Here is a 16,427-nt window from a genome sequence, read left to right as displayed (position 1 = left end):
GTATTCCGACTCAGATCTCCTAATTAAATTGCTACTCCTTTTAATCCTGGTAGCACCAGAGGGCACACGCAGCTCTGGGAGAGGAAACTAGAATCTATTCTAGCTTGTGCATCAGTAATAGACCCAATTAAAAATTCTGCAATAGGAACATTGCATTTCTGATGGCACATAAACCAGAAAGAATCCAGCTGGAGTTTCATATCCCAGCTTTTTACTTGTACATTCAACAGACTAGATGTGGGTGTCCCTGAGAGACAAACACAAAACCTCCCAACACTACTTCTGCCATCACTTTTCCCCAAAAAACCCATGCTTTAGGCCACACAGTGTGCTTTTCCTGACTTAAACCTTCCTGGGTTTGTTATGCTCTGTTTAGATGCTCCACACAGACATCTGACTTTAGGCAATGCCCACCACTTCTCCTGGAGTTTCCAGATCATCCGTTTCTCCATGACTGCTGCACTACAGAACATCTCTTTTTTCAAAGAGGTAAAATACAAGGTCTCCCCAAAGGCTGCCCCAACCAATTACCAACGATGAAGACAAAAATATATAAAGATCCCTATCCCAACACCAGAAGACGACTCAGGACACCACTTCCATGATACACTGGCCTAGGCTATACAATGTCTTAGTATTTTCAGGCTGACCCTGTCAGTATTCACAGACTACTGGTTGACTTTTACTAATGGATCTCAAAAACTGAAATACCTTTAGATCTTCATAGGTGTCTGCTGAAAGTTTGGTGCTGTTCATATTTAAGCTACACAGGCTTTTCATGGCTAAAAAAAGAAAACACACAGAGATATTTATGGGCTGGCCTACCTCTTACCACTTAATAATTCCATTTTATCTATAGGGCAATGCATAGACAGAGTGGTTTATACAGGCACAGTTATGAAAATTAAAATATATAACTTCAAAACTGGGCAATGGCATATTGGTCCCAGTTCAGGAAGGGCCTTTAATGCATGTGCTTAAGTCTCTTTGACTTCAAAGGGATTTAAGCACTGCCCCAAATTGCAGCTTTTATTCTCAAGAGCACTGGTTGCCTATGCGTTATTTTGAATAACATCAGTCTGCACTGTGGGCGTGTTTATACTGTGCAGGAGAATATGCTGATCTAGAAACAGAGATGGTCATCAATCCATGCCATCTAATTTCATTTTGGGCTACAGTGTATTGTTGACCAGACTTTTCTGCTTGGGAATTCACCACGCCATCAGGTATTGACACATCTGGTACCTCTTGTGATGTCAGACAGCTGCTGATTTACGTCAGAGCTATACATGCAGTGTGTATGACCTTTATAAACCTTGGCATCTACGATTCCCCAGCCCTCTCATGCAGCTCTCAGCACGTGTGGGATCCTGAATGGCTAGTTCAGAGGTTCCTCCTTTTCTTATTTACCTCTAATGTTAACAAACTAAAGCTGGGGTCTCCCCTCCCAAAAACCACAGTCACAAAACATAGCGCGGGGAATATAAAATTGGTCACTTCCTGAGAGGCTGAGCTGCCCAACTGATTTATAATGCAGCTCCACATGTCACCTTGGCTTTGCCTTTCTCCCTCTGACTCTCCATAAGATCACACTCCCATCAACGGAGGTATACCCACAATGGAGAGTATTAAGGAAGCGGTGCAGGTCTAAGACCAGTGGACCTGAGCATAAGGTAGAGGTGAATTACTATTGGGGGGAGAGTCCCATGAGGGACACCAAATCCAGCACCTATGCCTGCAGGCTGGGGAGTTCCAGATCCCAGTTGTTACTACTTGTGCCAATGGAACGCCAAACCTGGACACCCACTGCCCTCTCTAATCATTGCACAGCACAGAAATCCTTGTCTTTGAACCCACACGAATTCCCCCTCGAGTGTATTTGGGTCACTTACAGCTCAGTGCCAGCAGCCCAGCATCTGTGACGGGAGTCTCACACAAGTTGAGCACTTGCAGCATGGTGAGGTGTTCAGAGAGAAGCCGCAAACCTGCATCTCCAAACTGCAGGGCACAAGCAAACTCCATTAAAAACAAGTAAAATATTGTTCTGCAAGTAACCTGGCTGGGTATGTGGAATATTCAGGGCTTGGTCTGCATAGGAGACTTCAAACACTTCCCCTCCATCCCACAAGATTTATTACAATCTCAGATGACGAACGAGAAGGGTGAAGGAAGTATTATTCACATTTCACAGATGGGGAACAGAGAAATTAAGCCACCTGCTCAATGCCATAAACAAGTTTCTGGTAGAGCCACAATTTGAAAACAGATCTCCTGAGTTACAATCTACAAGGACATTCCTTCACTGGATTGAATCCTTTGAAAATGTGCCCCTTATATTAGAGAGTTCCCACGCTGTCTATATGACAGTGGTCCCCAACCTTTCTTGTGAGAATAGCATATTGCTATTCCCAGAAGACTGTGGCGGGCGCCTAACACCCCACCGCCGAAAAGCGGCAGCGGCAAGAAGTGCCGCCGCTGAGAAACGGCGATGCTTCTCGGCGGCCTTTCGGCGGTGGCGTGTCCTGCGGGCGCACAGAAATGCCCCAGCAGCTGCCATGGCACCCGCGGGCACCGCATTGTGGACCCCTGCTATATGAAATAGGCGTATGGCAGTCTCATCCCAGTTCCTAACTGTATTACACCACAATTAGCATTAACTGGCTACTTTGGTGCCAGGAACAACGTAGTATTGGTAGGGCAATGGTCTTGTCGGCTCTGATCTCTGCTGTTTCTAAATTCTATGTTGATGGGCACACCAAGGTTGCACAAGATATTCAAAATCAAAGACAACATGGCTCCAAACTTGGGACCGCACGTTTCAACTTTAAAAAAAACAACCACCCCCCACAGGATTATTTCACCCCAAAATTTGTGGGGGTTTTTTTTTTTTTTTGTGCAAGAGATCAGACTCCTTGTCCAACAAAAATGAACTCATTTTGAGCAAGAGGCATCTCCAGAATTCACATATCAAAAGTCTGAACATTCTGGCGAGATATTTTGTCCAATTTTGCACAAAAAAGGGACATTTGTTGTTTGCAAATCTCCGTAGAACAAAGTGGCAAAAATGTTCATGTGAAATATTGAGGAAAAAGATTCACAAATTTTGCACCGCTACATTGGGAATCAATGCACTATTTCTGGTGAGCTCTACCATGAGGTGCTAATAGTGCAGGGACAAACTCTATTCAATATTGGACCAGGGAGACCAAAACCAGCATGGAATGTAAAGAAAAATAAAACCTTACTGTTAAATGTAGGGTAATTTATTTAATGAATTTGTCCTCATTCTGCTAACCAAAATCACCATCAGCTAATTGCAGTTTCCTCACATTTATTCATTATTTGATTTCTTTTCCTCCTCTGTTCTTGTTTTTTAAATGCTTGATTCATCACGATTCATGGATGATTCACTACAAGTAGTTTTAACATTATCTACCGACTGTTGCTGAGCTGTGATTGGTCAGATAAATGGCATGGAATTGTTTCTCTTTCCTAATTGAATGAAAGCACTAGCATTTCCGAAGCAAACACATTGATATCTATGATCTAAAATTTTGTTTCAACGAAGTCAGAGTGGAGCATTCGAGTGTTGATAAGCAACAATCACTAAAGTGGTGTGATGTGACCAAAGGAAATTAATGTCAATGTCTGAAAATATTTGCAGAGGTTTTCACTGCAGTCCTTACCCCCTGAGATGACAATATGTCTTCTAAAATAAGGAAACATGATTGACTAAATCATAAACCAGCTATAAAAACAGCAGAAAGGCAAATGCATTTTAAGGAGGCCTCTTCACACATCAGAACTCACATTCTTCTCACAATGACATTAATTCTGAAATTGCCGGTTGTCAGCACTGCTTCCATCTCGGTGCTTCTGTCTGCAAAACACGTACCTGAGTTGACCACAGATTCAGCTGCTTGAGTGAAGGCAGTTTGATGAGGTGCTCAGCGCAGGCACTCGTTACATTGGTGAAGGCCAGGCTGAGGTTTTCCAAATTTCCAAAGGATCCCGAGCTTAATAACCGGGCCAGGTCTGCATCCTGAAAGCAAATATCAGTGTGATAAACAGGAGAATACTCAGTCTGCAATCATCTGCAGTAACCTGACTGATATGCTGGCCAGCAAGAGCTGCACAATTGTGCCGCATGTTTATAGCGATAAACAAGAACCACTCTGCATGGCTGCTTATTTGGCAAAGAGCTGAACACTTGTGGCAGCATTGCCTCATAAACCCTTGGAAAATGAAACCAGCTGAGTCGAACATTACAACAAAATCTTCTTTGCAAGTGTATTATTATGGAAGCTGTGGGATTCATTGTCAGAGAAAATGCAGATTACCCCCGAGACCTGTTATTTACTCAGATCCAAAGTCTATTCCATTTCAAGTTCTAGGTCCCAATTCTGCTCAACTCAATTAACTGACTTCACTGGCATTAATCAAGGTGTACATCATTGCAGCCAACTGTGATTGTCTGTTTCAAACTTTCAAATGTAGAGTCCAGAATCAGGCTTTCTGAAGTTTGCTTACGTTTTCTGTAAAATCCTGCCCTCAAATCCACACACCAGATTCTCCTGTAAATTCCAAATCTAGCGCGGATATGTATCTGACAATCTGAGCCGCACTTGTAGTGGCATTAAAAACTGCTGCACAGACCTGAAAGCGCAAGTTCCCCCTTACTTGGGGAATCCCCAGTGGAATGACTGCCCTTTAGACTGATAAAACTACTGGGACCAATCTCTCCCTGTGCACCCTGTGACAGTGGTACAGCAGCATGTCTGAAAAAGGAAAGACAAAGCCTATTTTTGCTATTAGCAAGACTAACTTACTGTGGATTTGGACGGCAGGGTTAACCGTGTGGGACCACCTTTCCTTTGCTGTAACAGAGAACATACTTTGGTTACACAGGCCACTGTCCGCATTTCAGATCTCAACCAGAGTACAGCAAGTTTTTAGCCCTGCCCCAGTTCCTAGGTTTCTTGCCAGTCCTTCCACCGGCTTGCCTTGTTCTTCCAGGTGGACTGAATTTATTCTCGAAGCGCGCAGCAGCAATGGAACAAAGACCAGTTGTTGGTGCTGAAGCCAGTTCCACGCGCAAGCAGTTGATGCTTTTCGGTGCAATCAGGCAATGCTCTGCCTGGGTTCCACAAGGCAATATGAGGTTAGTCTCATTGCTGAAATAACCCTGTGAAGCAGGGCTAAGAGGTAGGAACAGGGTGGGATTTTGCTGCAGGTCAGAGCATTCATTCTATTTTAGTAAATCATTGTTAATCCAGGCAGGTTTTTTCTTTGGGGGGCAGAGGGGGAGAGAGCGCGCGAGCGAGCGTGTGTAAAAAAAGAGAGATAGGATATTAGGAAGGACCAAGAGGAATCACTGCAAAACGGACAAAATTCATTTCGAATTTGTAAATCTTGTGTTTAAAACCAGGAAATTCAACACAAGGAACTTGTTAACCAGCTTTAATGCTGCTTGAACTCGTCAGACCATTTGATTGGGTCCATCACCTGGGAACTGAACAAGTCACTAAAGCTGCATCCCAAAGATGATGACATGAAGGTCGAAGCACTTCAAAATACCAGGCTGTGCTGCAACCCAAATGCTACCAAAGGTAGCAGGATGTGACAATCAGACGTACAGTAAGATGTCACCATTGTTCTTTATGCTGATTGGAGACAGGCTATTGAATCTCATACAGGAGCATAACATGTGATCAAACTCACAGAGAAACATCACACTAGAGATACATGCACAGTGAAATCCTCTGATTAGAGTTCCCACTCTGCTGTTCACAGGGAACTTCACATCCTGATTGTCTTTCCTTTGCACCTCCATTTCTGGAGAGTCCAGGCTGCTATGTATTGTGGCAATATCATATGCAGGGTGACATACCAGTTCTTTTAATTCCCTCTGCCTGTCACACAGCTGTTCATACATTCTCTTTCCCACATCCGTGCTTTCCAGGGTAGAGATGATCTGGAGCTGCGTGTCATTGTTGTCGATGATGTTATATTCCAGCATCAAACACAGAATCTAGCAGTAGAACAAAAAAAGAAGATCACTCAGTGGGAGCTCTGCAGTTCATTTCTTCTGAATCTCTTGATTGTGGTGCGTATCCTGGGCTAGACAAGAAGTACAGGGTGAAATTCTACAGTCTGCATTATTATGCAGGAGGTCAGCCTACGTGATGTTAATGGTCCCTTCGGGCCTTAAAATCTACAAATCCTAATTTACTGATGGTAAAGAATGGCTTTTGGTCTCTGAACACTTGACCTATCCATCCTACCCTCTACGTCTGTCCTCTTCAGTCAATCAATATCACATGGCAATTAAAAAACATAGCGTTTCTCTCCTGATCATTTTTGACTGGTTTTCTCTTTTTACCAAGATCTATTTAAAGATGTAAAATTCAAGCATCAGAAGAACTCAGGCAACATAGTATTCAACTTCATTCAGCAACTCCCCCACTATTAAAGGGATTAATGATAAATGGTAACAATACCTAAGGGCTCTTCTCCAGCATTTTTCACCAATAGCTCTCAAAGCGCTTTTACGAAGAGGTCAGTATCATTATGTCCCATATTAGAGATGGGGAAACTGAGGCATAGAGCAGTGACGTGACTTGCCCAAGGGCACCTAGTAGGGCACTGGCAGAGCTGGAAAGAGACCCCCCAGGTCTGCTGAGTCCCAGTCAGCACTCTATCTACTGAGCACCACTGCCTCCTCTTTATACAGATACAATTAAAATTACCTAAAGTAAATGAAGCTAGTGAAGAACTAAAACTCCTTCTCCCTATTTAATCATTTCCTATTTCCCTCTGAACCAAAACATAAAGCCACATTTCCAAAGGAGCCTCCTCTAAAAGGTAGTCACAAAAATGACATGGCACACCTGTTAGTGTAAGACCAATATGCCACTCCATGCACTGAAAGTGCACGTTGGTGCAAACAAATGACAATTTCCAAGGCATGCTGGAATGCTACCTGGATGCTAATTTTGCAGGTGCAGTTTAAAATACTCTTTCAGAAAAAGTGTGACCCCATAAAATATATGATTAGCTACAAGAAATACAGGTTTCTTAACACTTGATGGAGATTACAGATGGAATTTGTATGTATAAAAGTTATGCCGGGCATCTGAATGACTTTAAAAGCTTCCATCCTGTCCTGCATTACATATCTCCCCCTTCCATACACTGTTGAACTAGACATCAGCCTCCTCAAGGATTGGCTGTGCTGGTTCCCTAACCCTCACAACTCCTCTCTGTCTTTGTCTGTCCTATTCTACACAGCCATTGAAATTTCTGTCATTTCTTGATTCAAAAGCACATAACATCCTGGTACCTCTGACTGACTACAGTGAACTGCTGGGAAGAAAACATCCTTCCAAAAGCATCAGCAGCCACCGTTCATGTATCTCATACTCATAATTGTGGCAAAACAATATTTCACGGCAACCACATAATCAAAAGAAACAGAACATCCCCTCAATAGCGTTTCATTTGACTATACAATCGCTTTAAAGTTGGCCTAATGCTTCTATAATCCCAGTAGATCTTATTCTGGAAGAGGCAGCAAAGGATTCCGATGCTATTTATTGCCCACAAAACATATTTGAGTGGTTATTCTAGGAATTACCTCCACCATGGTCTGGTTGCCCCTCAGAGCCAGTAGCATGCAAGGACCAAGTTTGTTTTCAGCCAGCGAAAGCAGGAACTTTTTTGTCTTATAACAAGACCCCATTAAAATATGAACCTGTGTAGAACAGAAGAGAGGGAGAGATTAGAGAAGTAATGTGGATGCCCATAAAACAGTCAAAGAGCCACATCCCATCTACCGCAAAGGAAATTGGATCAGTCAGTACCGTGACAAAGAGCTTGCAATATTTCAATAACTTCACTGTGAAGAAGGCCACCTTTGCATTCTTCTTGAACGATCCCTTGATCGCTCTTTGATTTCAATGGGACTAATTCACTGAGAAAGGTGCTACCCAGCATGAGTCGTGGGAGCAGATTCTGGCCCTTAGTGAATACAGGTTTAATGAAGGAGCTGAACTGACAGTACAGGAAAAGTCCTCCAATTATCCAAGGACAGGTGGGCAGTGGCAGTCCAGCCTTCCTCACAGAGCCTTGATCTGGAGGGACAGGAGAGTAGCCCAAATGCAGCTTTCATGCTCATTTGTAACTCAGTTTGTCTTCTGGGAAGGCCAATAAGGAAGCTGGGTGAAGTGCTGGGGTGGTATTGGCAATCAACCAATTTCACAGAGGCCACTGGATCGCTGCTGATGGCATGTGGTTCGTGCTGCTGACCTAGTTGGATGAGAGCCTCTGAGCGAGGCGGGTAAGTCTTTGTGACAAGGGGCACCACCACCCGTTCCCTGGAACAAGAGGTTAGCCTATCAGAGTGGCTGCTTGGAAAACTGGGGGTGTGCTTGTACGAAAGGAACACCTTGGGAAGGCAGGGTTCCCCCCAAGAAGTCACAGGAGTGAGCTGAGACAGAAGCTGGGAAACTTCCATTTCCTTTCCCATTCACGAGACATTGTCTTGCTTTCTCTTCACCCATTTTTTTTCCCCTTGAAGAAAAGACTTCACTGAGCCACTCTTCGTTCTTTTCTGCTGAGTCATTCCGCCTGCTCACAGACTCCATATTCTACGGCCAATCCCGGAGCCGTGACATCACAACATACGTGGAGATTGTATTCCTGGCATAAAACTAAGTCATCTGTGAAATTCAGTCAAGAAACTGGACTCTTCTCATAGAAGAGAATGGCAAAGACCTTATTCTAATTCCAAGGCGTCTTGGAATGGAGGAGTGGGGGAGTCCTGGACTTCTTGCTCACCATGGCACTGCACAGAGAATGCTATTTAGAAATCATGCATGAGCTTCCTTGCAGAACAGCGTGTGACCTTTTACAACTTCTCCTGAGCCAGGCTGACACTGGGCAAAGCATGCAGTGAGAGCTGCATCTCTCTGGAGCTAACAGCATGGCTATTCTACAACAGATAGACCATTTCTACACAATGGCTACCTAACACCATATTGCATAAGACTGAAGGAAAATTTGGATGTGTGTATGCACGCAAAGAATACTATGGAGCAGATGGCGGACAAATGGGTTTTGAGGTATGATTTCTGTACAGACTCCATATAGGGTATGGCCACAGAATCTTATGGCCTTAGATGTTTTAGAGGAGATCCATGTTATAAGCTTTGCTCCAGGCCTCATGAAATTCCTCATTGCTACCATGGTATTGGACTCTGCTAGAGAAGAGCTGAAACCTCATGGAAAACACTGAAAATTATTCTACAGCTGAGACCATTCTGCACACAGAGTAGATCATATACGACTGTATCTTTTTTCATCCCTCATTTTATGATCACCAGGGACTTTAACAAAGATAAATTAACAAAGGATCATTGTTTCTTAAGCGTTGATTCGCTGCCGCTGTCTGTAAGCAAGGTGCTCTCCGAGCCAAAAGGTTCTCATTTTCAGGCAAATGTCCTTATTAATATTTTTTTTTTAAGAGCAGAAAAAAATACTGAAACGCTAAGGTTAAAGTCAGAACAAGGTTTTTTTCAAGCTTTACAGTGAGTCATTCATCGCTCTTTAAATATTTATCAATATCCTTTTAAAAGTGCCCAGGCTATGCCATATCGCTATGGGCTAGCGGCATCATGCTTTCTCATGCTACCTTGGGCTTGTCAATGCCATGCAGTCACATAGCTCCCTCAAGAGCAATGATTCAGTTTTAACAAAGACAGGGATTAGGACTTGCAAGGACAGAACACAGAAGAGAAAAAGCTAAGTTGTGACCAGGATCCGGTTCACAATTAGCGGATCAGCTTGAGTTTCAGTGACTGTACAGATAGGCACATAGGTACTTACATCACCCAAGAGGATCATTTTCAAAAATGCCTATGGGACTTAAGCTCCTAAGTTAGTGACAGATCACGGTCAGATCTGAGTGCCTCACAAACAGTAACACAGGTCTCCTCACAACAGGAAGCGGGGAAGGAATGTCTCCCCTTTTACCTTACACGTTGGACACAGAGGGATGTAAACTGCTCACATGGGGAGTCTATGGCAGAGCCAGGAAATGAACTCGGGTCTCTTGTGTCCATTGCCAGGATTCCTAACAGAAACCGGCAGAGTAACATTGCTGTTCTCCAATTGCATTCCCCAGAAGAAAACAGAATATGAAAACGTGTCGATAGAGAAGAGACACTAGACAGAAATCTTAACATGTGTGTGTAAATATTAGTTCACATGTTTCAGTTTTGTTGAAAATCCACAGTAACCTACAATCCTCAGACTGAAAGCTTTGGGGGTGGATGTCAAGAACAAAATCCCTTCAGGTGACCATATTTTACTGACAAACAGATCATTAATGGTGATCACCACCCCAAGAGGGTTTTGGGGGCGGGATGGGTGTGATACCAATAAAATAAATGGGTTAAATTTTCAAAAATGAGAATGCAAATTCAGTTATTTGCATGTGCAAGAACATCTGTCTGACTTTTACTGTGGAAGTGCCTGTCTGTGCCATACCAATGCTCAGTCTGCATGTGCAAAAGTGTGGATGACACTCCTGCATTGTGTGAGACAGCATCCACTTCTGAAAATGTAGCTCCTAACTACCTTTGAAAAACACACGCTTCTATTTGTTTTAAGGCTGTGTAGAGGGATCTTATTTAATGATCTATAAACACTACGTGTATGGCTTTCTTGTTAACATACAAGCCAAATTGCCACTGTAAGTGAGAACAATGGATTAAAACTGGTTTTATGAAGATTTGGATTTACTGGTTAGACACTGATAGTTCACAGTGTCATAATTTTGCAAGACAGGGACAAAGCAAATAAAGCTACTTATCACCAGCTACATATTGGCTAAAGACTACAAAGAAATTACTAAACTCACGTTATTGCAGACACGTACCATACTGGCAAATAGTTCTCCATCGTCATCACAGGCCACTCCCCCAGGACTGTATAGCTGGAACCAGCCATCTTTGCCAGCCCGCACACTCAGCAAACACGAGTGGACCTGAGAGACAAAGCAAAGACACTTGGAAGGTTAGGGTTACCTCCAATATTCTCAGCACGTCCAGCATATTACCCAGCATCCCCAGAGCAGCCACTCCACAAAGCAGGGGGATTCCTCTTTTGGTGTTAATATTATTATTTACAGAGCTGCAAGCCACTCATTGTTTTTGCATCACTCAACAGAATCAACACTTGAACAAGGAGTTGAACTCTATCAATGCTGGCCAAACAGCCCTTTTCATTTCCTTCACACAAAGCCCAAAATGGCATTAATCTAGAGCAGCTCCACTAGAAAACAAAAGGCTTAAATTCCTCAGCTCCCTCACCACTCCATGTGTGTCTTAGTTTCTGGGGTGGCAGACTGTGGCTTCCTCATTCTACTTACAAAAGTCTGTTATTCTTTCTGCTGCTATGAAACTTCACCAGGTGCAAGGGGGAAAGCCCAGGAAAGAGACTACAGCAGAGACAGAGAAGGCAGAAACTGGGCAGAAGAACTGGCCCAAACAACTGGCAGTTACTCGTCCAAATTTGGCTCTGCACATGCCACTGCCATTGTAGTTTCTCTTATATCTAGCTCTATGGTCTTTAAGAAGAGTCCTCCCGCTTCTTGGACTCTGATGCATTAGAGCAAGCAGTCCCTCTTGTGATTTTCTCTTTTCAATGGGCACAGCTTTATTTCAGGTTTTTGGTGAGGGGGAGATGAAGCGAATTATCTTGCATTTGGGTATAATCATCATCTTGGGCCAAATTCATCAGTGGTGTAATTCTACAGAAGTCAATGGAGTTACACTAGAGTGGTAGGTTTGATCAGAGAGTCGAAAAAAAATCTGAATGCCAAAAATTCTCAGCACGGACAACAATGCAAGTTCCAACTTGCTCCTTGCCTGCAGTTCTGTGGTAGTTTTTTTCCCTGCACGCTGATATAGAAGATTAATGGAGATGAGAGGCCCTGTCTGAATCAGCTTCAGCTGACTACGTTAAACAAGTTACATATGTGGCTGTGAAGCCGTCAGCCATCACGACACAAGAGCTATGCACTGATTCCAGGAATACCCTCCTTTGTTCATGAGAACAAAGTCACTGGCACACAACAAAACTGAAACGCAGCTAAACAAAAACTTGTTGTTTTGTAAATCACAGGATCCAGAGCTTGCTGCTTCCCTGTTCTCAACAGACGAGGAAGAGCCTGAGGGAGCATACAGCAAATAGGAAAATAATTCTTGCTGGTTGCATTTTACTGCAAAGCAGTGACATCATCAACTCATTTCTGCCACAGAAGATGGAGGTCATGTTTATATACAAGGCAAGAAGCCATCTATCACACTGCAGCCTATATCCTGAATGCATTTTGGCTCTCTAGGTGATTCAAGGGCAGCAGACCGAGAACTACACAGTGCTTTGGCACTTGTACTGCTTCATGCAGGAACGTTTTGACAAGTGCACTCGCAATCCCTTTGATCACTGTTCTGCTTAAACTGGAAAAAGAGACTCACTTCTTGTCTTGGGTCTTCCGCAAATCTTTGAATCACATATTTCAGCTCCCTAAAAAAAAAAAAAAAAAAAAAAAAGGATGAAAGCCAACAGTTGATTGGTTGCAGAATTCACACAGGAGTCACATTTCTTGTGGGTTACACTTTAAATTTATATATTTGCAGTTTAGAGAGAAATAAATGGAACAGCATTCCCAAGAAATAGGTGGTCTAAAAGTGATAGTGCCTATTTAAAATAGGCTTGGAAAGCTTTTGATGATGCACAGTGACAAACTATCAGTATCAAATGTCTTTAGTCCATGGACTTTTGCAGCCGCAGTAAATTACAAAGTAAACCACATAACTTTATTACTAACAGAACATACGCTCAGACCATCACAGACAAAAATATTGGAGACAAGACTCCAATCGACCCATCCTTGCTAGTGCTGACTTGGTTTTGGTATCACAGAAAGGCATTTTAAAGAAACAAACACTTACTTTGTGAATTTCTCATGTGCGAGAGCCCTGCAATTAAAAAGAGAAAGGTCTGAGAATTTGATTGATTGATTTTTGCAATTCTTACACAGCACATTCCATAAACACGCAAAGCAGCTGCAGCCCACATTGCATAAAAGGGACTATACTGTGGACACAGACCAAGGTAGAAAACCCCCTTCATTTCACAATTATGAAAAGCTAATAGCACAGGGACAAATCCAGTCATTTTTACTCAGTCTTTATTTAGACAAAATTTCCATCAACTTCAACGGGAGGTTCACGTCAGCGGAAAGAGAGTAAAGGACTTCACAGTTTGGCCACTGAACTTAGAGTTGTAAACAGAATTTTGGCTCCCTTAAAGGCCCAGGTGTGTTCTTTAATTGCACTGCAAGGCCCGGTCACAACTAATTAGTGTCGCACATCAGTAAGGCAATTGTTGGTCATTTTGTAAAGTGCCTTGCATCATGGTACTGAGTTATACTCCCCCTGGGGAACTTCAGGAAGACTGACTCAGGCAAATGATGCCACTGTTTCCTATTTCCCAAGCCATGCCATAGCTCAGGTAGCGTGGTCCAGAGAAGTTGGACCTTGTTGCTTCAAGGCATTGGGCCACTGGGGGATGTGATAAGCTAGCAAAATTGTACAATTATAGGCTGTAATGTTCACCCTTGGAGATCTACATTTTATAAACACTAGTGCTCATTAATAGGTTTCCAAGGGAGCTTGGCTGCTCCTTAAGTGGCAGGGCAGCTTCTTCTTTCTACCAAAACACCGTAATACAAACAATTTAAGTCTTGATCACGTGGATGAAACGTCCTTGGATAGTCAGTCATGCGTTTCCTCCTCCCCGCTACAACTTCACCCTCCCCACCTTAGTGTATCAAATTACTCATTCCTCTCCAGGATTGTCTTGGAAAAAAGGGGAGAGGGACACAGGGCCAGGAAAACTTTATGCCTCTTTTTCTGTGGCCACATGGCATACGTTCCACTGGACTTTTCCAAAGTACAAGTTCTCCGGTGCAACAAGGTTTAACAGACTGTAGAGATTGCACCATCAAACAACCACACCAACAGGGATCTCAGTAAACAATCTGGTGCTGTGAACTTACTCCTTGGGAAACGGGATAGGTTGAAGCAAGCTGGCCAGAGCTGGTCTCCAGTCATCATAGTCTGACCTAGGAGAGGAACATTGTTATTAGCACCAAGATGTTTTAATACAGACTGTCAGCAGTTGGTTCAATGAGTCAGAAGTCATTTACTGTAAGCAGCAGCAATTTCTCTGCTTTATTGACGCACTCTAATGATCTAGGGTGACATTTTCCCGTTTCATTTTCAGCATGTTCTCCGGCATGGCACAATAAATCACATATTTACAATGAAATGCTGAGACCTGACCTCCAGAGACCTCCTCCATGTCACCTTAAAGATGTGAGTTGTTTATGAGACCTTCTAACATTTAATTGCTAGGTAATATTTTCATCTAACTTTGAACTGCAGTTACCAAGCCATTATTATTTACAACTCCACTCTGAACTTTAATCAGACCCCCCCCCTTTTTTTTTTTTATGGTGGAGGAATGAGCCAGATTACAAAGCTGCCATCACATTTGCCCTACAAGTACCAAGTGCAATTTTACGGCCTGCTTCATAAAACAATTACATATAGTTAATTTGAGATTTCTGTGAACTTCACTTGGTGCGCACTCACAACTCATTAGACCCTTTTTTCTTCCGCCTCTCAGAGGTGGCCACTCCATTATACAACAAAGTGGCACGGAATCAATGGAATAAAAGGGCAAACCAAACTCTCTGCTCCAGAATGGAAAGTATGCCCAAAGAAAAAGAAATTAAAACCCTCGGCACATGGGAAAGGTGCCATTCAAACCAGACAAGGACCAAGGGCTAATTTAGATCAGGGGTCTGCAACCTTTTAGAAGTGGAGTACCAAGTCTTCATTTATTCACTTTAATTTAAGGTTTCGCATGCCAGTAATGCATTTTAACGTTTTTAGAAGGTCTCTCTCTATAAGTCAATATATTATATAACTAAACTATTGTTGTATGTAAAGTAAACAAGGTTTTCAAAACGTTTAAGAAGCTTTGTTTAAAATTAAATTAAAATGCTGATCTTACGCCGCCGGCCTGCTCAGCCTGCTGCCAGCCTGGGGTTCCATTCACCTAGGCCGGCAGCAGGCTGAGCGGGACCTGCGGCCGGGACCCCGGCTGGCAAGGGGCCAGCAACCAGAACCCCAGACTGGCAGCGGGCAGAGCGGGGCTGGCATCCAGGACCCCAGACCAGCAGTGGGCTGAGCGGCTCCGTCTGCCAGCTGGGGTTCCGTCCGCCAGCTCCTGTCAGCCAGGGTCCTGGCTGCTGGCCCTGCTCAGCCCGCTGCTGGTCTGGGATCCCTGCCCTGCCCACATAGAATGGGTACCTACCTTCTCCCTGGTTCTAGCCCATTCTCTTCCTCTCTCTCTGCACTGAGCTGAGGGCGGGAGTGCACTGAGCACAGGGCTGGGGGTGAAGGAACAGGCTGGGGGTTGGGGTGTAGGGTCTGGCCAGGAGCTAGAATGAGGGAGGGGGCTCAGGGTTGTGGCAGGAGGTTTGGGTGTGGAGTACTTACCTGGGCAGCTCCCATTTGGTGTGAGGGGTTCAGGGGGAATGTGGGTGTGTGTGTGTGTGTGCAGGAGTTCCAGTTTGGTTCTCAGGGTTGGGGTGGGAATGTGGGGGGGGGGGGTGCAAGAGTCAGGGCACGGGGGGGGGGGGCGGCTGGGGGCGTGTGAGGAGGTTGCAGGAGTCAGGGCAGAGGGCTGTGGACATGTGTGGGGGTGCTGGAGTCAGGGCTGGGGTCGTGCGTGGATGCAGGGGTCAGGGCAGAGGGCTGGGTGTGTGTGAGGGGGGTGCAGGGGTCAGGGCAGAAGGCTGGGGTGTGTGTGCCCGGCCTGGGTTTGGCAGCGGGCTGAGCAGGGCCAGTGGCTAGGACCCGGCAGGCAGCAGCGTGCCATTAAAAATCGGCTCACGTGCCGTCTTTGGCACGTGTGCCATAGGTTGCCGACCCGATTTAGATCATGAAAGGGAAAAGACAGCATTGTCATTTTCCAGAGACATTATTTTTTGCACAGATACATTTTGTTTTGAAAATACTTCAGCAGTGTTGTCTGGGGAGAGGGTAGGCGAGGATAGCAAAAGAGGGCGGAGGACAAGAGATCTATTTAAGTTGAGCCCACACACAAAAAGGGAAAGAATTCACAAATGGAAATATCTCCCCTCTGTAAAACATTAGCAGGATGTATCTGCTACTTGATTCATTTTATTTTCATCTTCAATGTCTGTAGACATAGTTGACCATATCTGAGGTGCCTTCCAAAGGAAGATGTTCATGTGAACTGGGCTAGAGGGAATGATCGGCTTCAAG

At 44.1% G+C, this 16,427-nt stretch overlaps 1 protein-coding gene across 3 annotated transcripts in view; it reads right to left on the bottom strand.

The window, feature by feature from the left end:
• The window catches only part of CMIP (c-Maf inducing protein), a 172,485-nt gene that overhangs the window by 4,372 nt on the left and 151,686 nt on the right, over positions 1-16,427 (bottom strand). For 2 of the 3 annotated variants that reach the window (XM_048816455.2, XM_075118441.1), the window contains 10 exons: positions 14,126-14,191; positions 13,017-13,043; positions 12,540-12,588; positions 10,922-11,047; positions 7,637-7,753; positions 5,891-6,031; positions 4,830-4,877; positions 3,896-4,042; positions 1,893-1,998; positions 712-782 (listed from right to left, as the gene is read on the bottom strand). In XM_048816455.2, coding sequence (XP_048672412.1) covers positions 712-782; positions 1,893-1,998; positions 3,896-4,042; positions 4,830-4,877; positions 5,891-6,031; positions 7,637-7,753; positions 10,922-11,047; positions 12,540-12,588; positions 13,017-13,043; positions 14,126-14,191 — 898 coding nt within the window. The remainder of the gene's footprint in view (positions 1-711; positions 783-1,892; positions 1,999-3,895; positions 4,043-4,829; positions 4,878-5,890; positions 6,032-7,636; positions 7,754-10,921; positions 11,048-12,539; positions 12,589-13,016; positions 13,044-14,125; positions 14,192-16,427) is intronic. The other variant, XM_048816456.2, reaches the window with a different exon arrangement.

Source organism: Caretta caretta, chromosome 12, assembly GCF_965140235.1.
Source record: "Caretta caretta isolate rCarCar2 chromosome 12, rCarCar1.hap1, whole genome shotgun sequence".
NCBI classification, from domain to species: Eukaryota; Metazoa; Chordata; order Testudines; family Cheloniidae; genus Caretta; species Caretta caretta.
The sequence above is the reverse complement of the archived record's forward strand: the minus strand, read 5'-3'. Positions and strand labels throughout refer to the sequence as shown.